This window comes from Oryx dammah, unplaced genomic scaffold (assembly GCF_014754425.2).
Source record: "Oryx dammah isolate SB20612 unplaced genomic scaffold, SCBI_Odam_1.1 HiC_scaffold_24, whole genome shotgun sequence".
Lineage (NCBI taxonomy): Eukaryota > Metazoa > Chordata > Mammalia > Artiodactyla > Bovidae > Oryx > Oryx dammah.
Genome location: NW_024070208.1, coordinates 2,697,375 through 2,721,851, shown reverse-complemented (window position 1 = coordinate 2,721,851; position 24,477 = coordinate 2,697,375). Strand labels below are relative to the sequence as shown.

General features: G+C 41.3%; 1 protein-coding gene across 1 annotated transcript in view; it reads right to left on the bottom strand.

Moving 5' to 3' along the window:
• The window catches only part of DIAPH3 (diaphanous related formin 3), a 566,408-nt gene that overhangs the window by 138,029 nt on the left and 403,902 nt on the right, over positions 1–24,477 (bottom strand). The window contains exon 26 of the mRNA XM_040267149.1: positions 404–499. Within this exon, the coding sequence (XP_040123083.1) occupies positions 404–499 (96 nt within the window). The remainder of the gene's footprint in view (positions 1–403; positions 500–24,477) is intronic.

Below are 24,477 nucleotides of genomic sequence, written 5' to 3'. Positions count from 1 at the left end.
CAAGGTTAAGTATTTCTGGAAGTGAAGCAATGCTTCAATACCCTGATATACTTGAAGCAATAATGTTATGACTTTTACTTCTCATTTAATTATGCTACTGTGAACTCCACTGGGACAAGGCACATATGGCCTCTTAGATGAGACCTGTCACACTCATCAGGCTTTCCCAGGTTCAGCGCATTGATCTGTTACTATGCTAGTGACGCTGGCCAACTGGAACGCTTCTCTCGCTGACACTTGTCATTGCAAAGGAAGGATTAAGCGAACTTCTAAAACTCCTGAAGAGTTGTTGCCCACAGCACTACATTCTTGACACACGACTTTAAAAGAATTATAAAAAAGGAGAGTGTTGTTCTTTGTTACACTTCCCTAGAAAGTAACATGAAAGAAGCATAATGTTCACCTTTTGGCTTCGGTGTCCTTTTCCTTCGGTCACGAAAGGCAGCCCCCGACTGCAAGGCCTCCAGCAGACTATCCATCACTCCTGTCTCATCACCCTCTGTGAAAAGAGAAGCCGGGAATTCCATCATCCCTCTGGGTTACCACAGCAATGTCAAAGCATGCGCAGGAACTGGTGATGGTATGGTAGGGGGAAGAAGATCAGATGCCAGGACTAAGCCAGCAATTTCAAAATACGAAAGGACTTTAACTCCCCAGAAATCAGATGTCTTTTAATGAAATCTGTCTCATTAGTGCCTCTGCCACTGTCCACCAAAGAGAACCAAATTCCACTGATTCACTTTAGAGCACTGATTTTTATAGTCTGCTGGCACAATAACTTTAAATGCATTGTGGGTCTAGTCATAACCGTGTCTCGGGTTATCATAAATCACATTTCCCTTGTAGAAATGGGTTATTTTCAAGGCATCAGAGCTCCTATTCTAAAATCGACCAGGTGTGGGACAATGTTTCTGTTGTTATAGAGATTCTTCTAAATTTATTGTACAAAATTGTATTTCCAGGCCAACTTCTGTGAACATGCTCCCAACAGCTGATTCTTCATATCAGAGGATAATTGTCCCCAAACTTTCAGTGACACAGAACAATCACTGCAAACTTTTACAGAAAGTATGAAAAGTTTGTCTTTTTAATGAAAGATAAACCAAAAGAGGCTCTGAAATTTGAAGGATAGAAACATATTATGATTAGTTTAAACTGACATTCTACATATAATTGATGAGATTCTGGATATAGAGCCAGCTCTCTGTATTCAGTTATTTTGTAATAATCTATAGTTATATGCCCATGCTAAATGTTTTTTTAAAGGAAGCTGTTAAAAAAAAAAAAAGGTTCAAAGAAACTACTGCTTCAAACTAAATCTATGGAAATGCCAAAGATTTTTTTTCTTGGTCCCTGAGAGAGTAGTTATTTTCAGGCCTTCTCTATGAAGTTGTGTGACTGGTATACAGTCATGTCTAAAATACTACATAACTATTTTCCTCTGGATTCTTTTCCTTCTTTTTTTGAAATACAATCCTATTCTAGGGAACATATGACAAGTGAATGCAGTATAGTACAAATAACATACTCATTTATGGTTTATAACCAGATATATAAATATGTATCGGCCATTTGCAATCTGGTTCTGTTTCATTTTTAGAAAAGTACTGAACCTCATAGGTATAATGTGAAAAAAGGTGGGTGAGCGATACAGTATTTGGAGGTTGTTAACTTACATGTAAATTTAGTTCTAAAGTGGCTTGATGGCTATTTTAATTAAAATACATTAAATATTTCAGATATTTTAATTAGTATCTAGTCATCTTGGAAATTTACACTCAAACTCAAGTACATTTTTCCTAAAAAGAACTGCAGGTAAAGCTAAATATATAATATATCTCATTAGTGTGATACTATCATTAGTGTGATATTAGTTGTGACTGTATCTCATTAGTAAAAGGAAACCTTGAACTTTCCATAGTAAGTTTGCTGTTGACAGTAGTATTGATGAAGTGACTGTGAAATTATTACACGAGTATCATAAGCCTGAGCAGATGGGTAGACATGTTGACGCAGAACATGGAATGCTTGCTGGGAAATGCAAATAGTGAGTGGGAGAAGGAGAGGAACCACCATGAAGTGCTGGATTAGACAGAAAGGTATCAGAGAAGCTCAAGCTCTGAGAAAAGTACTTTTTCTAGCTTTGTGGTCCCAAAGAGCCGAGAAGTAATGGCACCATTGGAGCAATGAGAACACCTGGCCCTCAAATCTTAGCTTCTAAATACTATTACTTACTAGTAGGAACTGGAATACTTAGAAAAACAGCTGATTCTAGGGCTGAAGAGAAGGAAGAAAGAAATGAGTCAGGAAAGCATACAGACAATGTTTGTGCCAGAAAATAAGAGAGTGCTCAAAGACAGATGGGGGGAGGGGCCAGACTGAAGAGTGAAAGTGAACGTGAAAGTGTGAGTTGCTCAGTTGTGTCCAGCTCTTTACGACTTCATGGTCTGTCCATGGAATTCTCCAGGCAAGAATACTGGAGTGGGCTGCCATTCCCTTCTCCAGTAGATCTTCCCACCCAGGGATCAAACCCAGGTCTTCTGTACTGCAGGCAGATTCTTTACCATCTGAGCTAACAGGGAAGGAAGAACAGCCTTAGCCAAATTTAGGACAGTCTGAACACTGCATAGGTAATGATGAGAATGCATTATTATACACTGGAAAAAAAGAATCATGAATCCATACTGACACTAAACATTTTAAATTTTATTTAAAAAGGGGAAGAAAAAGCTGTATTGAAAAAAGAAAATTCACCATATTACAACTCACACAGCAAGAATTAATTAGGCAGAAATCATCAATGGCTACAAAAAATATTGTATGTGAGGTTTGGAGCAACATGGCATGGAGAAATCTCACAGATTAACACCTTATCCAAATAATCAAGTTTGACATCATCAGTAGCGGGGAACATGGACAACAACTGTCTCCTGAGGACATGCACTGAAATTGACACAATATAACCTGTGCAGAGATATTTTAATCTGAATCTAAATGTAAGGAAACAATATTCTGTGAAACAACTAGTCTAGGTTCTTACAAGTCACCAATATTAACCAAGAAAGAAAAAAAGAGAAGAAAAGGTTAGGGAAACAGTATTTTATGTTAGAGGAGATTAAAGAGACATGACAACTAAAGGCAACACATAATTTCTGATTAGCTCTTACTCTGCAAAAAAACCACAGATGATATTATTGGGATAACCCATTAAAAAGAATACATTTGAATCAGTTCTAATGAGGTGGATGAAACTGGAGCCTATTATACAGAGTGAAGTAAGCCAGAAAGAAAAACACCAATACAGTATACTAATGCATATATATGGTATTTAGAAAGATGCTAACGATAACCCTGTATGTGAGACAACAAAACAGACACAGTTGTATAGAACAGTCTTTTGGACTCTGTGGGAAAGGGAGAGGGTGGGATGATTTGGGAGAATGGCATTGAAACGTGTATAATATCATATAAGAAATGAATCGCCAGTCTAGGTTCGATGCAGGATACAGAATGCTTAGGGATGGTGCATTGGGATGACCCAGAGGGGTGGTATGGGAAGGGAGGAGGGAGGGGGGTTCAGGATGGGGAACACGTGTACACCCGTGGCGGATTCATGTTGATGTATGGCAAAACCAATACAATACTATAAATTAATTAGCCTCCAATTAAAATCAATTTAAATTAAAAAAATAAAATATAATGTGTTGGGTATTAAATTATTATACCAATGTTAGTCACCTGACTGTGATAATTATATTATGGTCAGGTAGGATAATGCCATTGTTCTTAGGAGACAGATGCTGACATGGTCAGGCTCACTAAACAACTACCTACAGTTTCACGTCCTCAATTTCATGCCTTTGATCATGCTGTTCTGTCTACATAGAACATCCTTCTTGCTTTCTTCACCAAGCTATCTCCTTCTCCTTCCAGAGACAGCTAAATATCCTTTCCTGACCTATATATGCTGAACTGGATGCCTTTCTGTGTCATAATGGCTTGAGGTACGTATATCAATAAATCCTCTATATTATTGTTTATGTGATTGTTTATACCACGAGACAATGAGTTCACTGAGGGCAAGGATTATGGCTTTCATTTAACATTTAGCAAAGAAGGTGTTTATCAGCGTATGTTGACTCTATCAGCAAACGAAGCAGGGGTGTGGTCAGGAGAAGGAGTCCCCACACAGAACAGAAGTCGTGACGGGGGGTGGTGAGTGGGAGCACACCCCCATCACCAGCGTCAACAGTGCTGGCTGGCTCCCTCTTTCCCCTGGCCTCCCGTGTCCGTTCAGCACACGCCAGTATCCCAGGAAGTGATCCACTGTTTCCTTTTCTGGCTGAACTTAATGTCGGTGGTCCAGAACTGAACTATCTTTCACCTGCAATACTGTATGTGTTGCCTCAAATGATATTGCTTCTAGTTTCTCCCCAATTCAATTCACTCCATACAGCACTGAAGCAGAATCATGATCCCCTCGTCACAAATTTTCAAAACCATTCACTTCCCACAAGATAAAGTCCCAACTCGTCCACTCGGCCCTGACACTGACGCCAAGTGCTCTTCAAATCAGATCTCTGGTTTCCAACATCACAACCTGCTCCTCCACTAAAGGCAGCGACCTGTGATGCTCCACAAACATCCTCCATCATCCATCAGTCTCTACCTGGAACTTCTGTCCCTGGAGTTATTCCCCAGTGTTGACAGTTTTGCTTGGCTTCCATTCCCCACTCCTATAGTGAAAATTATATAGCATCAGAGTAAGAAGACTTGCATTCCAGTCTGAGCTGTCAACTGGCTACGTAATCATTCCTGACATGCATAATAGCGAAAACACATGTCCATGGTTCAGGAGACGATCAAATGAGATCATACAAATGAAAGCACTTGGTAAACTGCTAAGTGATACAAAAATGTATGGAAATAAACTCATAAATGAACTCCATGGTACACTACAGGAAGTCTATATAATATTCAATTATGTTCTCAGCATTGTTTCAGATTCATTATAAATTAAATAATTTTTACAGCATATTTGATTATGCCTTTGAATAACATAGATGTTATAATAATAATAACATAGATGTTAATAATAATAAGATGGAGACTTACCCATTGGATTATTTTAAGAATCTACTTGTCCATTCTGAAGGAGATCAGCCTTGGGTGTTCTTTGGAAGGAATGACGCTAAAGCTGAAACTCCAGTACTTTGGCCACCTCATATGAAGAGTTGACTCATTGGAAAAGACTTTGATGCTGGGAGGGATTGGGGGCAGGAGGAGAAGGGGATGACAGAGGATGAGATGCCTGGATGGCATCACTGACTCAAAGGACGTGAGTCTGAGTGAACTCCAGGAGATGGTGATGGACAGGGAGGCCTGGTGTGCTGCGATTCATGGGGTCGCAAAGAGTCAGACACGACTGAGTGACTGAACTGAACTGAACTGAACTGAAGATGGAGACTTAGAGGAAATAGAGGAAAAGAACAGAATGGGAAAGACTAGAGATCTCTTCAAGAAAATTAGAGATACCAAGGGAACATTTCATGCAAAGATGGGCTTGATAAAGGACAGAAATGGTATGGACCTAACAGAAACAGAAGATATTAAGAAAAGGTGGCAAGAATACACAGAAGAACTGTACAAAAAAGATCTTCACAACCCAGATAATCACGATGGTGTAATCACTCATCTAGAGCCAGACATCCTGGAATGTGAAGTTAAGTGGGCCTTAGAAAGCATCACTACCAACAAAGCTAGTGGAGGTGATGGAATTCCAGTGGAACTATTTCAAATCCTGAAAGATGATGCTGTCAAAGTACTGCACTCAATATGCCAGCAAATTTGGAAAACTCAGCAGTGGCCACAGGACTGGAAAAGGTCAGGTTTCATTCCAATCCCAAAGAAAGACAATGCCAAAGAATGCTCAAACTACCACACAATTGCACTCATTTCACATGCTGGTAAAGTAATGCTCAAAATTCTCCAAGCCAGGCTTCAGCAATATGTGAACCGTGAACTTCCTGATGTTCAAACTGGTTTTAGAAAAGGCAGAGGAACCAGAGATCAAATTGCCAACATCCGCTGGATCATGGAAAAAGCAAGAGAGTTCCAGAAAAACATCTATTTCTGCTTTATTGACTATGCCAAAGCCTTTGACTACGTGGATCACAAGAAACTGTGGAAAATTCTGAAAGAGATGGGAATACCAGACCACCTGACCTGCCTCTTGAGAAATCTGTATGCAGGTCAGGAAGCAACAGTTAGAACTGGACATGGAACAACAGACTGGTTCCAAATAGGAAAAGGAGGACGTCAAGGCTGTATATTGTCACCCTGCTTATTTAACTTGTATGCAGAGTACAATCATGAGAAACGCTGGACTGGAAGAAACACAAACTGGAATCAAGATTGCCAGGAGAAATATCAATAACCTCAGATATGCAGATGACACCACCCTTATGGCAGAAAGTGAAGAGGAAACTAAAAAGCCTCTTGATGAAAGTGAAAGAGGAGAGTGAAAAAGTTGGCTTAAAGCTCAACATTCAGAAAACGAAGATCATGGCATCCGGTCCCATCACTTCATGGGAAATAGATGGGGAAACAGTGGAAACAGTGTTAGACTTTATTTTGGTGGGCTCCAAAATCACTGCAGATGGTGATTGCAGCCATGAAATTAAAAGACGTTTACTCCTTGGAAGAAAAGTTATGACCAACCTAGATAGCACATTGAAAAGCAGAGACATTACTTTGCCAACAAAGGTCCGTCTAGTCAAGGCTATGGTTTTTCCTGTGGTCATGTATGGATGTGAGAGTTGGACTGTGAAGAAGGCTGAGAGCCAAAGAATTGATGCGTTTGAACTGTGGTGTTGGAGAAAACTCTTGAGAGTCCCTTGGGCTGCAAGGAGATCAAACCAATCCATTCCGAAAGAGATCAGAGATCAGCCCTGGGATTTCTTTGGAAGGAATGATGCTAAAGCTGAAACCCCAGTACTTTGGCCACCTCATGAGAAGAGTTGACTCATTGGAAAAGACTTTGATGCTGGGAGGGATTGGGGGCAGGAGGAGAAGGGGACGACAGAGGATGAGATGGCTGGATGGCAGCACTGACTCAATGGACGTGAGTCTGAGTGAACTCTGGGAGTTGGTTTTGGACAGGGAGGCCTGGCGTGCTGTGATTCACGGGGTTGCAAAGAGTCAGACACGACTGAGTGACTGAACTGAGCTGAACTGAAGATGGAGACACAAAATATAGATGTGTTTCTAAATGCTGAAAATGCATTTGAAATTTTCACTTCACACACGTTTACTGAGGGCTATGATGCGCCAGAACATTACTAGGCAGTCAAGATATCTAGTTCCCAGGAATTAACAAGAGGTGTTTTCAGGTCTCCAGAAGCAGAAAAGTGAGCTCAGTATGGAGGGTTATAACGGACACGTAAGTATTCCCAGTGAATTAGAACCTGTTGAACAACATGAGGGGCCACGGCAGGGACCGGGGAGGGAAGAACACATCTGACAGAAGAAAGGCAGATCCAAAGGCAAGAGTTAAAAATAAAAACAGAAGTGAGGTTTAATAGAGGATTTTGTTGCTGTTGTTTAGCTGCTCAGTGGTGTCCGACTCTTTGCGACCCCACTGACTATAGCCTGCCAGGCTCCTCTGTCCCTGGGATTGCTCAGGCAAGAATACTGAGGTGGATTGCCATTTCCTTCTTAAGGGATCTTCCAGACTCAGAAGAAGTATTTAAAAGACTCATGTTTACATTATTGTAATACAAACCAGAGAAATTAAAATTAGCCATTTTTATTATAGACTAGAATTCAATTTCTTTAACTACAAGTCAATTGATATTCAAAATATTTATAGCCTCTCTCCTGCTGTGAAAACACTTTTAAATAAATAGACTAACTGCAATAGTCAAAGTTGTGCTTTGTCTGAATAACATATCACCTTGCTTAATTTGCAAATTGTGTTTTTAAAAGTTACTTGGCTTCAAGGGAAACAGAAGGGAGAGTTAGGGATGAGATGCTTCTAAAGAAGACTCAAGAGGGTGTGGGGACAGGCAGAGAGGAGATCTGTTAAGGAGATCACAAGGTAGAAAACTAGGCTACAGGAGAGAAAGGGGGCCAAGAAACTAAAAGCAAGTCTGCTGGGGTGGGCCATTTACAAAAGTATCCTTTCTTATTTCACAGACCTGTCAGAAAGTTGAGAACAGTGACAGGTATACACAAATACCAAGCAATTTTTGTTAATTACTAGTATAAACCCAGAAATAATATTGCTGTCCTACAGGAAGCACTCATGGAATACTAACTAGAGGGGTGAGGAGTATTGACATCATTGCACTATTATGTATGTATGTCTGCAAGCTCAGCTGTGTCTGACTCTTTGCAATCCTTTGCACTGCAGCCTGTCAGGCTCCTCTGTCTATGGCATTCCCCAGGCAAGAATACTGGAGTATCCCCTTCTCCAGGGGATCTTTCCAACCCCAGGGATCAAACCCAGGTCTTCTGTGTTTCCTGCATTCACTGGCTCTTCCCTGACCATCAAGTATGAAATCGTTACAATGTGATGACAGTGGACGTAAAGGAGAAAGGGTGTAATGAGGACAGTGTAAGTGCGGAGAGGGCACAAAGGAACTAAACTTTTTGCCTCTTAGGAACTCAACATCTAAAATGAAAAACTGACAAATGATAGCCTAAGTATATTACTAGAAAGAAAAAAGAGGCAAATATCAGAAAAAAAAGAGGGACCTAAGAATTAAAAGCGGTTACCTCTGGGAAGTGGGAGTTGAGAGGGTGAAGGGGAGGCTCATTTACCGTGCTCTAAGCATACTGTATTCCATTTAAAAATCTGTAGAAATCTCATGGTGGATCCCCTCGTGGCTCAGACGGTAAAGTCTGCCTGCAATGCAGGAGACTCAAGTTTGATCCCTGGGCTAGGAACATCTGGAGAAGGAAATAGCAACCCACTCCAGTTTTCTTGCCTAGGAAATTCCCATGGATAGAGGAGCCAGGCAGACTACAAGTCCACAGTGATAAGTATGAAAAATCTAAAAAATTCCCAACAGGACAAGAAAACCAAAAAGGAGAAAGAGAAGACAAAGAGGCTGCTTCTTGATCTAAATGTGGTTTCCTATAACAAGGGAAAGAAGAGAGCTAACAAAAGGTCTAATAACAATGGAGAGTAAGGCAATGGAGATCTCCACCGAGGACAGACCTCTGGCAGAGGGCAAAGAGAGAAGAGACAATGTTCATAGAAGGCATCCTGGAGACTTAAGACTTAAGGAAGACATTTGCCAGAGGGCAGGCCCTGCAGAAGGCCCAGGACAGCTGTACAGGGGATGTGAAACGCAAGGGAGAGCTCCCATGTCTCCAGGAATGGAGCACAGGGTACCAGTAAGGATGCTGAGAGCTGATGCTGGGGTAGGGGCCCATTCACGAAGTACTGAACACGCCAGACTGTGGAGTTTGAGGTTTGTCTTTAAGGGAGCCATTAACTTGTTCTAAGTGAAGAACTAACGAGGTCAAAATTTTATTTTAAAAAAGATCACTCTGAGAAGAGACAAGACAAAGGGCAAGGAAAATAAAGAGAAGGTAGCTTTCATAACTTTAGTTCAGTCACGTCTGACTCTTTGTGAACCCATGGACTGCAGTATGCCAGGGCATCCCTCTCTATCACCAACTCCCGGAGCTACTCAAACCCACGTCCAATAGTCGGTGATGGCATCGAACAATCTCATCTCTGTCATCCCCTTCTCCTCCTGCCTTCAATCTTGCCCAGCATTAGGGTCTTTTCCAATGAGTCAGTTCTTTGCATTAGGTGATCAAAGTATTGGAGTTTCAGCTTTAGCATTAGTCCTTCCAATGAATATTCAGGACTGATCTCTTTTAGGATGGACTGGTTGGATCTTGCAGTCCAAGGGACTCTCAAGAGTCTTCTCCAACACCACAGTTCAAAAGTATCAATTCTGTGCTCAGCTCTCTTTATGGTCTAACTCTCATATCCATACATGACTACTAGAAAAACCATAGCTTTGACTAGACGGACATTTGTTGGCAAAGGAATGTCTCTCTTTTTAATATGCTGTCTAGGTTGGTCATAGCTTTTCTTCGAAGGAGCAAACGTCTTTGTTTTCATGGCTGCAGTTACCATTTGCAGTGATTTTGGAGCCCCCCAAAATAAAGTCTGTCACTGTTTCCATTGTTTCCCTATCTATTTGCCCTGAAGTAATGGGACCGAATGCCATGATCTTGGTTTCCTGAATACTGAGTTTTAAGCCAGCTTTTAACCTTTCCTCTTTCACTTTCATTAAGAGGCTCTTTAGTTCTCCGCTTTCTGCCATAAGGGTGGTGTCATCTGCATATCGGAGATTTTTTTATATTTCTCCAGGCAATCTTGATTCCAGCTTGTGCTTCATCCAGCCCGGCATTTCGCATGATATACTCTGCATATAAGTTAAATAAGCAGGGTGACAGTATACAGCCTCGATGTACTCCTTTCCCTATTTGGAACTAGTTCCATGTCCATTTCTAACTGTTGCTTCCTGACCTGCACACAGTTTTCCCAGGAAGCAGGTAAAGCGGTCTGGTATTCCCATCTCTTTAAGAATTTTCCACAGTTTGCTGTGATCCACAGTCAAAGGCTTTGGCATAGTCAATAAAGGAGAAGTAGATGGTTTTCTGGAACTCTTCCTTTTTTGATGATCCAACGGACATTGGCAATTTGATCTCTGGTTCCCCTGCCTTTCGTGACTTAAATCCAGGCAAAATGTGACTGCAGGAACCAGATAAAGAGGAAAAGTGTTGAAAAAGGAAAAGAAAAAGGACAAAGAACAGAAAAACCTTGGTTTTTGTGGATGTGTGTACTACAAAGTGAAGTTGAGGCTAATATGCAAGTTTCTGATTCAGCCAATTGGATATAAGTTGGTATTATTCACAAAGTACTGAATTATTTTTGCTTCATGGTACAATGCGCTGAGCCAAGAGAAGATTTCAGTTTGTATCTGTTGAGATGATCACGAGATATCCAACTACAGGTGATTAATGGTGTCTAGAAAGCTTACAGGTTTAAAACTCAGGGCAGAAGAATTGGTTACACTGTTAATAATAGGTTGAACTGTAGAAGCATACTGGTCATACTCAAAGATATAGAACAATACATAAGCATAGCGAAATGGTAGTGAATACAAGTTTTGAATTTAGACAACTTGAATTTAAATCCTGGCTTTCCAATTAGAAAACTGGTGTGACTGGGCAAAGTACTTCACCTTACTAACACCCATTCTTTTTTTCCTCAACTTTAATGTGTGACTAATAATAGCACCTATTTCATAAGATTATTGGGAGGATTAAAGAAGCTAAATCATGTGTAACACTAAACACAGTTCCCGGCACACCTTAAGAACTTAACAGTTAATCTTTGCCGTGGTCATCATTGGTATTACGACAGAGCATGAGCTCTATTAGGAAGGGTATGTGTAGATATGAGAAAAGAGAGCTGAGGGTGAAGCCACAGGCAAACTAATATGCAACTAGTATGTAATGTGAACAGTTCACAACTGTTTGCAACTTGTGAACATCTTGCATCGTGTTCACTTTGAATGTGCTTCCAGGGTTCCTACCATATCTAGCAAACGTTCTTTAAGTCTCACCACATATGATATGACTTCAGTAATAATTTAACTCAGATGAGCATTGTATCGACTACTGAAGGCAGGAATCCCTTAGAAGAAATGGAGTAGCCATCATGGTCAACAAAAGAGTCTGAAATGCAGTACTTGGATGCAATCTCAAAAATGACAGAATGATCTCTGTTCGTCTCCAAGGCAAACCATTCAATATCATGCTAATTCAAGTCTATGTCCAAACCAATAATGCTGAAGAAGCTGAAGTTGAATGGTTCTATGAAGGCCTATAAGATCTTTTAGAACTAACACCCAAAAAAGATGTCCTTTTCATTATAGGGGACTGGAATGCAAAAGTAGGAAGTCAAGAAACACCTGGAGTAACAGGCAAATTTGGCCTTGGAATGCGGAATGAAGCAGGTCAAAGACTAATAGAGTTTTGCCAAGAAAATGCACTGGTCATAGCGAACACCCTCTTCCAACAACATAAGAGAAGACTCTACACATGGACATCACCAGATGGTCAACATCGAAATCAGACTGATTATATTCTTTGCAGCCAAAGATGGAGAAGCTCTATAAAGTCAACAGAAACAAGACCAGGAGCTGACTGTGGCTCACATCATGAATTCCTTATTGCCAAATTCAGACTTAAATTGAAGAAAGTAGGGAAAACCACTAGACCACTCAGACATGACCTAAATTAAATCTCTTATGATTATACAGTGGAAGTGAGAAACAGATTTGAGGGACTAGATCTGATATACAGAGCGCCTGATGATCTATGGACAGAGGTTCATGACACTGTACAGGAGACAGGGATCAAGACCATCCCCATGGAGAAGAAACGCAAAAAAGCAAAATGGCTGTCTGGGGAGGCCTTACAAATAGCTGTGAAAAGAAGAGAAGCCAAAAGCAAAGGAGAAAAGGAAAGATACAAGCATCTGAATGTAGAGATCCAAATAACAGAAAGAAGAGATAAGAAAGCCTTCCTATAGCGATCAATGCAAAGAAATAGAGGAAAACAACAGAATGGGAAAGACTAGAGATCTCTTCAAGAAAATTAGAGATACCAAGGGAACATTTCATGCAAAGATGGACTCAATAAAGGACAGAAATGGTATGGGTCTAACAGAAACAGAAGACATTAAGAAGAGGTGGCAAGAATACACAGAAGAACTGTACAAAAAAGATCTTCATGACCAAGATAATCACGATGGTGTGATCACTCGTCTAGAGCCAGACATCCTGGAATCTGAAGTCAACTGGGCCTTAGAAAGCATCACTACGAACAAAGCTAGTGGAGGCGATGGAATTCCAGTGGAGCTATTTCAAATCCTGAAAGATGATGGTATGAAAGTGCTGCACTCAATATGCCAGCAAATTTGGAAAACTCAGCAGTGGCCACAGGACTGGAAAAGGTCAGGTTTCATTCCAATCCCAAAGAAAGACAATGCCAAAGAATGCTCAAACTACCACACAATTGCACTCATCTCACACGCTAGTAAAGTAATGCTCAAAATTCTCCAAGCCAGGCCTCAGCAATACGTGAACTGTGGTTGTTCAAGCTGGTTTTAGAAAAGGCAGCAGAACCAGAGATCAAATTGCCAACATCTGCTGGATCATCGAAAAAGCAAGAGAGTTCCAGAAAAACATCTATTTCTGCTTTATTGACTATGCCAAAGCCTTTGACTATGTGGATCACAAGAAACTGTGGAAAATTCTGAAAGAGATGGGAATACCAGACCACCTGACTTGCCTCTTGAGAAATCTGTATGCAGGTCAGGAAGCAACAGTTAGAACTGGACATGGAACAACAGACTGGTTCCAAATAGGAAAAGGAGTACTTCAAGGCTGTATATTGTCACCCTGCTTATTTAACTTACATGCAGAGTACATCATGAGAAACGCTGGACTGGAAGAAACACAAACTGGAATCAAGATGGCCAGGAGAAATATCAATAACCTCAGATATGCAGATGACACCACCCTTATGGCAGAAAGTGAAGAGGAACTAAAAAGCCTCTTGATGAAAGTGAAAGAGGAGAGTGAAAAAGTTGGCTTAAAGCTCAACATTCAGAAAATGAAGATCATGGCATCCGGTACCATCACTTCATAGGAAATAGATGGGGAAACAGTGGAAACAGTGTCAGACTTTATTTTGGTGGGCTCCAAAATCACTGCAGATGGTGACTGCAGCCATGAAATTAAAAGACGCTTACTCCTTGGAAGAAAAGTTATGACCAACCTAGATAGTATATTCAAAAGCAGAGGCATTACTTTGCCGACTAAGTTCAAGGCTATGGTTTTTCCTGTGGTCATGTATGGACGTGCGAGTTGGACTGTGAAGAATGCTGAGCACCGAGGAATTGATGCTTTTGAACTGTGGTTTTGGAGAAGACTCTTGAGAGTCCCTTGGACTGCAAGAAGATCCAACCAGTCCATTCTGAAGGAGATCAACCCTGGGATTTCTTTGGAAGGAATGATGCTAAAGCTGAAGCTCCAGTACTTTGGCCACCTCATGCGAAGAGTTGACTAATTGGAAAAGACTTTGATGCTGGGAGGGATTGGGGGCAGGAGGAGAAGGGGACGACAGAGGATGAGATGGCTGGATGGCATCACTGACTCGATGGAAGCGAGTCTGAGTGAACTCCGGGAGTTGGTTTTGGACAGGGAGGCCTGGCGTGCTGCGATTCATGGGGTCACAAAGATTCGGACACGACTGAGTGACTGAACTGAACTGAACTCAATAATAAGAAATACATTAACCGCCTAGAGTTTTGCAAAGAATAGGGAAGAAAAGCTCAGTTTCTGCAAAGAAGTGTTGAAAGTTTGCAACTGAAGATCGAAATTCAAAGGCTCAGAGTTAAACTTAACTCTTTCTTTTAAAGAAACACAAGACAGTGGATCCAACAAAATTGCATGAATTGATTGTTCATGCTGCTAGTTAAGACTGTCTGGGAATCAGGTTATATTTGCTTTACTTGGTCACCAAGTTCAGTCTTTAGGCTTCTAGAACAAAGCTCAAAATATGACTTAATTCAGATAGCAAAAAGACAGGAATAACTTAAAATGATGTCTTTAAATGTGTCCTTTTTTTTGGGGGGGGGGGGTATGGAATAGTTTTACTGTACAAGACTCAAGAGTTCCGTGGACACCAAGGAGATCAAACCAGTCAATCTTAAAGGAAATCAACCGTGAATATTCATTGGAAGGACTAATGCTGAAGCTGAAGCTCCAATACTCTGGCCACCTTATGTTAAACACCAGCTTATTGGAAAAGACTCTCATACTAGTAAGGTTTGTGGGCAGGAGGAGAAGGGGGCGACAGAGGATTATGGTTGGATGGCATCACTGACTCAATAGACATGTGTTTAAGCAAACTTCAGGAGATAGTGATGGACAGGGGAGCCTGGTGTGCTGCAGTTCATGCGGTCACAAAGACATGACTTAACAACCCCAAAACAACAGCATAGTAGGAAAAAATAGCTTTGCTATTATTATATGTATTTTGCTGTTGTTCAGTGTATAAAATATTAACTATTATCATAATTATCATTATTATTGTTTTGCCAAGCAAAGGGGGACACAGTATGCTAATGCCCTGAAAACTACGTGTCCCCCAAATGTGTCTTAATCTAGATGTGAAACTGAAAATTTATTTGACTCAGAAGAATTAAAAAGTCAATTTTCATTGGAATTTAAGGAATACAATAACTAGAACAGTTCTCTCTTATACTATAATTAAATAAATGGCTCAACGATGAGAAGTGGAATTGTATATTTTAAAACCCAATACTTTAGATTTCTGGTTTTACTCACTATTCTTCATTATTTCCATATCTTAAATTAAATGTATTTCCTATTACAAGTTAGAAAGAAATTTTTTGTTCTAGTTCTGTGAAAAAATGCCATAGGTAATTTGATAGTGAAGGCAATGGTACCGCATTCCAGTACTCTTGCCTGGAAAATTCCATGGATGGAGAAGCCTGGTAGGCTGCAGTCCATGAGGTCGCTAGGAGTCGGGCAGGACAGAGCAACTTCACTTTCACTTTTCACTTTCATGCATTGGAGAAGGAAATGGCAGCCCACTCCAGTGTTCCTGCCTGGAGAATCCCAGGGACAGGGGAGCCTGGTGGGCTGCCATCTATGGGGTTGCGCAGAGTCGGACACGACTGAAGTGACTTAGCAGCAGCAGCAGCAGCAGCAGTATCAGCAAGTATGTCAGTAAGAGACCACTTCTCACCTATGGGCGTGGCAATAACAACAACTGAGGATAATTGGTGAAGATTCGAAAACAGGTCACTCCACACATTGTTAGGGGAAATACAGAACTAATGCAAGCTCTTTGCAATGCAATTTGGCAATCTGTATCAGAAATAAACTGCACGTATCACTTGATGAAATAATTTCTTCCTAAGAAAATTATCTTAACTCATATGTACACACGGATGTTCATTACAATGTTGTTTATAGATAATAAAAAGAGACTGAAAACAACTTAAATGTCAATTTGCAGGAGACAAACTTAGTAAACTATGACATTCCTACACCAAAGCATGCTGAGACAAGAAAAAATAATGAAGCATATTTAAATTGTTGATATAGACAAAATCCAAAACATAGTAACTAGAAAAAGACAATCACTTATTAATCAGTGAAGACACTGAGTAGACCTTTCCATGACCACTCACAACTATTACTTACAAAGCAGAGGATAAATTCCTGACTTTCTGCTTAGCAATTACTCCACAAGTGACCCACTGTGATTAGCTTGTTCATGGTGACCTATTCTAACAGTTACTAAAGAAAACAAAATTTAAAATCAGTATTGACTCCCTGACAAAATAACGTTGACAAAGATGTCCTTGTGTGTTATATAGGGTTAAGAGTGCTGAATAGAGGCCTTCAGATGCAAAAAGCACGGAAAGTCACGGGAAAATAATGTGTCTATTGAAATACATATGTCGATGTGAAATGATGATGACATTTAACAAGATGAGACTCTCACACACAATGAACACCCATGACCCTATAATCACAAAGTAACCCAGAGAGGAAAAGGTTAATTACATGGCAGAACATCAATATTCTAAGTAGAAGCTCACCCACAAGAGCTTCATTGTACTCTGAGAAATAAGTCTGACCATGCAATTGCTTAATTCCTATTGAAAACATATTAGCATATATTTTATTTTATTTTATTTTTTAGCATATATTTTAAACTTGTTTTTTTTAATATTTTCATATATTAGAAAATTTGGAAGAAGACTTTTCAATGGTTTTGTTCTTCACAGAGTTTTGGAACAAAGAATGAAATGACTTCAGATAGAGGAAATAAAAATGCTTAATTCAATACCAAGAATCCAGGGGAGACTAAACTAGGGAACAGAAGTGATTTCACAGGAATTTTCCTTCAGAAGAAGCTGGGACAAATGGGCTCGAGGCCGTGGGGGCCCCTCTTCACCAGCAGTGGCTGCACCAGTGACCAGGGCCCAGAGGGACCCAGCAGTCAGCAGGCTCTGACAGCAGCATATGGTGCCAAGAGGGGTTGAAGGGAGCCGGACTCAGGCTGGAGAGCTGCCACGGAGGGCTGCTGACAGGTGTGAAAGAATCAAAGTTGGACTTCACTATGATTAAAGCTGGCACAGTGTGAAAATGTCAAGCCTGGGTGATGAGGCAAACAGTGGTATCATTAACCCACAGTGAGAACATAAAAACCAGGTTTTATGTGGAACGTGATACGGTGTTTTCAATGAACTGATTTTGAGTCAAACTGGTTTGTCCAAGAAACAGTTGGAAATATAAAACAATAAAGTCTGTAGTTCAATTCAATCCTACAAATATGCACTAAGGAACCAGCCCCTGCCTTGTTGTCACGGGACTTCCAGTCTAAGGGCAATTTCAACACATAATCCTGACTATCTAAATGAAGAATGCTCCAAGAAAGAAAGCAAAGTGGTATGAAGCAAAGTGGTTTACTACAGAGGCAGTAGGTCAGAGATACAGCCACCGCGGCTCAGCGGTCACTTCAGCGACTCTTCTTTGGTATCTGTACTTCCCGAGTGGCTCAATGGTAAACAGTCCACCTTCCAATGCAGGTGATGTGGGTTCGATCCATGGGTTGGGACGATTCCCTGGAGAAGGATATGGCAACCCACTGTAGTATTCTTCCCCAGGAAATCCCATGGAGAGAGGAGCCGAGTGGGCTACAGTCTATGGGGCTGCAGAGAGTTGGGCAAGAGTTAGCGACTAAACAACAAAAACAATCTGTACTTGTATTTGCACTTACATTTCTGAAGATGGTTTTACTTGTACTTTAAAACACACAACTCTATAGATAGCACGTAAACAGTGAAAATTTGTGTATTAATCTTGTGTGTGCCAAGAAAACTCTTAGTTAAATGCCACCTCACTTCTGCGAATCTTGCCAACATAAAGTAATTTTTACCAGATTTAAGTTCTAGGTTCATTTCAAGTATGAATTTGTGTTTCAAAGTACTAAGTATTCTTTATTTTTTCAGTACATTTCAAATGACAAATACAGATTTATTCTGCATGAGTATTTCTTCTTCAATCAGATGTGGGAATTGTGGCATTAATATTACAAATTAAAGACATTTTAAAATCTTAATCAGGGTGACAGCAACATATTTTTGAAAGAAAAGAAGCCAGCAAAGACAATAAGGCCAGTCTGAATGAGTGGAAAGTGAGGAGGAAAAGGAACTGACATATGCTTTGAGAAAGCAAGTAGCACAGAAAAGAAATGAAAATGGGAGACGATGAACTTTTGATGAACTCATTAACAACTGCAAAGAGACTGGAGGCAAAACTGTGCTCAACTCTCAAGAGAACAAAGGAAGATTCTGCCCTGACTACAAAAAGCTGACAAAGGAATACAGAAGCCCCCAGATAAAAACTGGTATTACATAAGTTTGAGAACAACTTTACTTAGAAAAGAATGCATATCACAATGAACATGAACTGTGAGCTGGGTATATGCGGAGCCATCACTGAGTCCCCATGTACTAGGAGCTGTGTGGAGTGCTTTACCTAGATTTTCTGCTTTAAGTCCCACCCCAGCCCTGTAGGGCAGCTATTACCAGATGCATTTTAAAGCCAGGGAACCTGAAGCTCTAGGAGGTGAGTAATGCACCAAAAGCACTGTAACAGGCAGGCAGCAAAGGAGAGGTCTGAACCACTGTCTTCTGACCCTAAAGCTGACATGCTTTCCATTACACTGACGTTTCCTGACCCTCTGCATTGCGACCCTCCGACACTGTGAGCCTCTTGATACTCTGTCTCTGTGTTGTGTGATAACTGAAAAGTACTCAGATTCTCAGCTTTGCTGAGCTGTACTTTCAGTTGTTTCAGGAAATGCCTCAAGGCAGAAAGAAACTGGCTTTCCTAGCTGGGAACTCAACAAACAATCACAGATTCGGTTTCCCCAAATTCACTGGAAGCCAGATGCCTTTCTCCAGAACCAGGTGATGGATGAGATACAAGTCACTGATGACTACTTCCTCATAGGAAAAGAGCAGAGACATCTTCCTTCTCCGAGGACCAGGAGCATCCAGAAATACCAGAATCAAGCCAGTCTGCAGTGGCCTCCTGGCCCCTCCTGCAAGCCACCTACTGGACAATGGCTACAGTTAGATTAAAATGTTGAGGCCAGTCACAGCACTGTCACCATCATTCACAGTCACCACATCTAAGAGGCAAGTCCTTTCTGACCCCTCCTTCTCCCAATATTTATTAACATAAGCAACTCTCTACTACCTTGATGTCTTCAATGAAGACTCCATTGACCGCTACTATTAAACTGGAGAGATGGTCTTCCTGCCCCATTCTAGGAGATGTTGCTCATCCTCTCATAAGTCTTTACCATCTGACTTTGTCATCTGCTTCAGCCTTCTTCTTCTAGCCAAGTCTTGCCATCATCCTGCATGAATTCAACTCCATATGAACTACCAGTCCAACAGCAAATTAGTTCCTTGACCTCCTGCATCTTCAGGTTATCAATCCTACGTTACCCACTCTCAAAGCCATTATCTGAGCTTTGCTACCACCCCCAACTCTTTTACTTTTATTAATCTGAATTCATATGAGAAATCTGTCCTTTTCCCTCCCTTTGTTCATCTCCCTCCCCCTCCTCTCTGCATCCTGTCATCTCTCCAGGAATATGTTCACCGCCCTGGACCCACTGTCATCTCCTTGCCTATCTGAGGTTCATCACTTTGACCATGGTTCACAAGCCATTATTTTACTTTCCTCCTCCTGGAGGGTTTTTTTGCAGATTCCTAGTAAAACTTAAATGAACTGAAAATTCTATCTTCTTGGCACTACACACTAGCTGCTGAATAACTATGGTGAGAAACAGTACTGCAGAATCAGGGCTGGTACATAATCACAGGTGCCAATCTCAATTGCATTCTTCGTGCCATCCAGCACTCCATCTATGTTCACCTGGAGGCTCTCACTCCCACTCCCTATATGGGTTATTTCAATGCTTCTTTCAAGCCCTTCATCCAGCTACCCTTCCTCAGCACAGGACTTGCTCTATATCAGATATAAAACGCAATGACTTGATTAAAAAACCCTTAATCTCCTACCATCAAATCTACAAATGTATCTGCACTGGGTCCAGTTCTTCTGCCTTCTCACCCATCACATTAGCAGAGGTCGTTGCGCCTAAGACAATTTCCTTTGCCTATACCAACACCGCGTTCTCTTCACTCTGTCCCACTGCCCTCAGGATCTTGCTCTTTTTGAGGATTAGTCTTTCCCCGACTCCTTTCCCTTCTCATTTCCCCCGATCTACATTTAAACAAATGCAGCACATCCTTCCTGCTGTTGATCCTGAACCCCCCTGGTGACTACCCTACTTAGATCTCAGTCTCCCATACTCATTCATCAACCCTCTTCCCTGTCCCTCGAGCTGATGTCAATAGGATATTGTCAGTCAGTTTACTCTACGGTATCTGGGCAGCATTTGACAATACTGACTAACCCTTCTTTGAAACAGTCTCTCCCCTTGGGCTTCTTCGTTCCCTTCCCTCCTCCATGGTGACTGCTTCCAAAATTCTCTTCCCGCCTCCTCTTCCTCTGTCCACATTCACACCGTCCTTCACGTGCTCCGTCAGCATTTTATTAACTGCTATAGCTCTGCAAACTAAGAACTCTAAAGTTCCCACCACCAGCACAACTTTTACTCCTGAGCTTTGACTACACTGACCGAAGATTAAGGGGTTTCCTGGAATACAGGGATGGGAAAGCCTCAGGCAAACTGGGAGGAGTTACCGCAGACCACAGGCAATCATTCAGACATGGAACTCAGGTGTCCTACAGATACTTCATCCCAATTTCCCCCATATTTCATCTCCTCCTGGTATTCCTTACCTCAGAGAACAGCACTACCTGTTAAAGTCAGATGGCAACTATTGAAGGATACATAAAAGGATCTGTCACAAAGCACGCAGTTCCCAGTCACTTTTCATACTGGGGAAATATCCAATAAGAGTCTTACAGAACCTGTTGTTGTTGTGTGTTGTGCTTAGTCACTCAGCTGTATCTGACTCTTTGAGACCCCACAGACCATAGCCCTACTGGCTCCTCTGTCCATGGGATTCTCCTGGAGTGCTTGCCATGCACTCCTCCAGGGGATCTCCCCTACCCAGGGATCAAACCCAGGTCTCCCGCATTGCAGGCAGATTCTTTACTGTCTGAGCCACCAGGGAAGCCCAATCAGCACTTACAAACTCTTTCAATGAAAGAACAACAAAACCACAGTGCCGGGAGCCAGCGTGAGAAATCCCGCCCGTGGCAAAGGTCATGAGGAAGGAAGCCAGACATACGCAAAGGCATGATCTGGTTTCAGGGCTTCCCCTTGGGTTTTCCTGAACATCTACCCCCCAAAACCAGAGTCTGTCTGCCTTACTGTACTGTGCTTTCTACTCTTCTGCCTCTAAAAGGAATTAACTTAGGGCTCCAGTTAACAGTCTCCCACATATAAAAAGAATGTCTTGGTTTAAATCCTTCTGATAGCTTTCTAACTTACCTGACTGGTCTGCCCGGACTTTTACAACTTATGAATTGTTTACAGCTCCTCAACCGCGAGAGGCACGAAGCTTAAAACATCTTAAAGACACAGAGCCTTATCTAAAGAGCTAAAAATTATACTGGTGATGGGTTTCACTGTTGAGTCAGTGACTGCTGCCAGGCCTCCATCTTCTTTATCTTTTAGACACCTGAAGGATATTAATCAATGTAATTGGGATATAGAAAAAGGAATATAGTAGTTTTGATGTTAGCAACACTAGACTTTTGAGTTAATTACTTTTCTCTTTGTTATAAATCACTGTACTCCTTTTCTTTGTTATAAATTGCTGTGTCCTTGCTATGTAAGAATGTAACTTTATTTAGTGCTTTCTGAGAGTGGCACCAGACTTTGTGAAGAACAACACTATTAAGGCAAGTAAGTCTTCTGGTTGACAAACCCTTATCAGAAAAGGGCGGTAAAATGTTAATTCACCTTCTGGCCAGAAGATGATGTAAATCACCTAAGACTTGTGTATACAACTAGGTATGCAGAGAGAAAGCCTGGTCTCGGTAAGAGTCAGGGCTGCTGACACGGCATAATTTTATATTATCCATTGATCTCTATGTACAAAAAAAGGTATAAAAAGCCTTTATGAACAATAAAGGATGGGCCAGTCATTGGAAAGACTGGTTCCCCTGTGTCTTCTTTACTCTATTTTCTGGCTGAATTCCCATCTAGGGCGTGGAGGCTCGCCATGTCTACTTACTTGTCCTGGCTTCTAAGACCCACGAGAGAGGGAACCCAAGGCGGGGCACCCTCTGGTATTCAAACGGGCGCTGGTGGCCTAACGTAGATGGTGCAAACCTCTTGTCCTGAGGTTTTATTAGTTCTCCACGTAAACCAAGTTATTCAGCATCTTTTCTCCACTAAATTTTCCTACTACAATATTTCTTCCTAATCTCTCTTTATATTTCTAAATAAATAAGTTTTTCCTCGCCATGCCGTCCCTGCTTCGAATCACCCTGGATCCACTGGGGCTGGACCCTGGCACTCCAGCATCCTTTATGTGAAGAGTTACAGATCTGTTGGATAGGGCTAGTGGTGCAACAGTTCTTTACTCTTCTATATTCTTCCACAATTCATATTCTATCATTTATAATTTTGACCACCATTTAATCTATTATAAAATTTCTTCTTTAAACATTTTTGGATATTTATAACATGCTGTTATGGAATGATTAATTTTACTCTTCAGTAAGATAAAGCACTGTTTCTCAAGTAAGGAAACTCTGGGAAACAGCTGATACTAACTTATGAATGCCTCAGCCTAAAGAAATGGTACACATTCTGCCGGTCACTAGGAAGCAAAATGTTTGCCCTTCATATCTTATTCTGTAAATAAATGATCTGTGGATCTCAACTATCTCCACACAACTCCTGGCTCTGGGTACACTTAAACAATGCCTTTAAACTTTCTGGGACAAGTAAAATACAGCCCAGTGCACAAAGGAGAGGATTTCCCAGGGGGTGCTAGTAGTAAAGAACCCGCCTGCCAATGCAGGAGACTTAAGAGACTCCTGTCAATCTCTGCAGCTGGAAGAATCCCTGGAGGAGGGCAAGGCAACCCACTCCAGTATTCTTGCCTGAAAATCCCATGGACAGAGGAGCATGGCAGGCTACACTCCACAGGGTCACAGAGTCGGATATGACTGACGTGCCTTGGCATGGCACAGCATGGCAGGCATAGAGGAGGATGAAAATTTCAGATTAAAAACCTAGAAGAGAAGAGCCAAATCTAAGACTCTTCGAAAGTGAAAGTGAAGTCGCTCAGCAGTGTCTAACTCTTTGCGACCCCATGGACTGCAGCCTACCAGGCTCTTCCGTCCATGGGATTTTCCAGGCAAGAACACTGGAATGGGTTGCCATTTCCTTCTCCAGGAGATCTTCCCAACCCAGGGATTGAACCCAGGTCTCCTGAATTGTAGGCAGACACTTTATTGTCTGAGCCACCAGGGAAGATGAGGCAAAGGAAGATCAGCCTAAAGGAAGACTCTACAGGCTGAAGAAAATAAAGGAAGTAAATAACTTCATGTGCTCAGGTTATCACACTGACATCTCTTCACCTTCATTCAGCATCAGACAGTGAACAGGCTAATGTTACAATGAAAACTTGAGATCAAATTACAGAAAGAGTTATCAGAAAAGAAACAATTAACACAGGATCAGACTGCCTGATGGGAAAGGAAAATGATGCCCTTTCCTTTTTCTCAAATTTAAAAAGATACTCTCTTCTATTCCTGGGAGTTTAGGTATAACACTGTTGACATGGGAGGCTTGCTGTGCTTTCACAAACTGAAACCTCTTCCTAGACACACAGCTACCAACATGTAGAAATGATTTGCCAGGACTCCATGTACTCGTCTAAGCCTGAGCTCCCTGTTTACGTCCTCTTGCCAGCCATCTTGTGACCATATTTGTACATATTAGTGCTTTCACCAGGGGGTATATGCATCAATAAGAGGAGAAGTTGAAATTAGATTAGTTAATTTGCTACTTCATTAACAGCTGTGGTAAAAAGTCCAAAGAGAAAGGAGCTTGAAAGTAGCTAAAATGAGGGGTTTGTATTGTAAGCAAATCTAAATTATCTATGTCCCCTACTCCTGCGGATAACTGGGAGTCAGCTGTGCACACATCTGTGGGTGTTTATAAACATCCACCATCTGTGAGAAGCTTATGGGTTGTAAATGGTGGGCTAATTAGTGAAATGCTAGTCGTTCCTAATGACAGTTGTTATGGATAAAGGTTTTA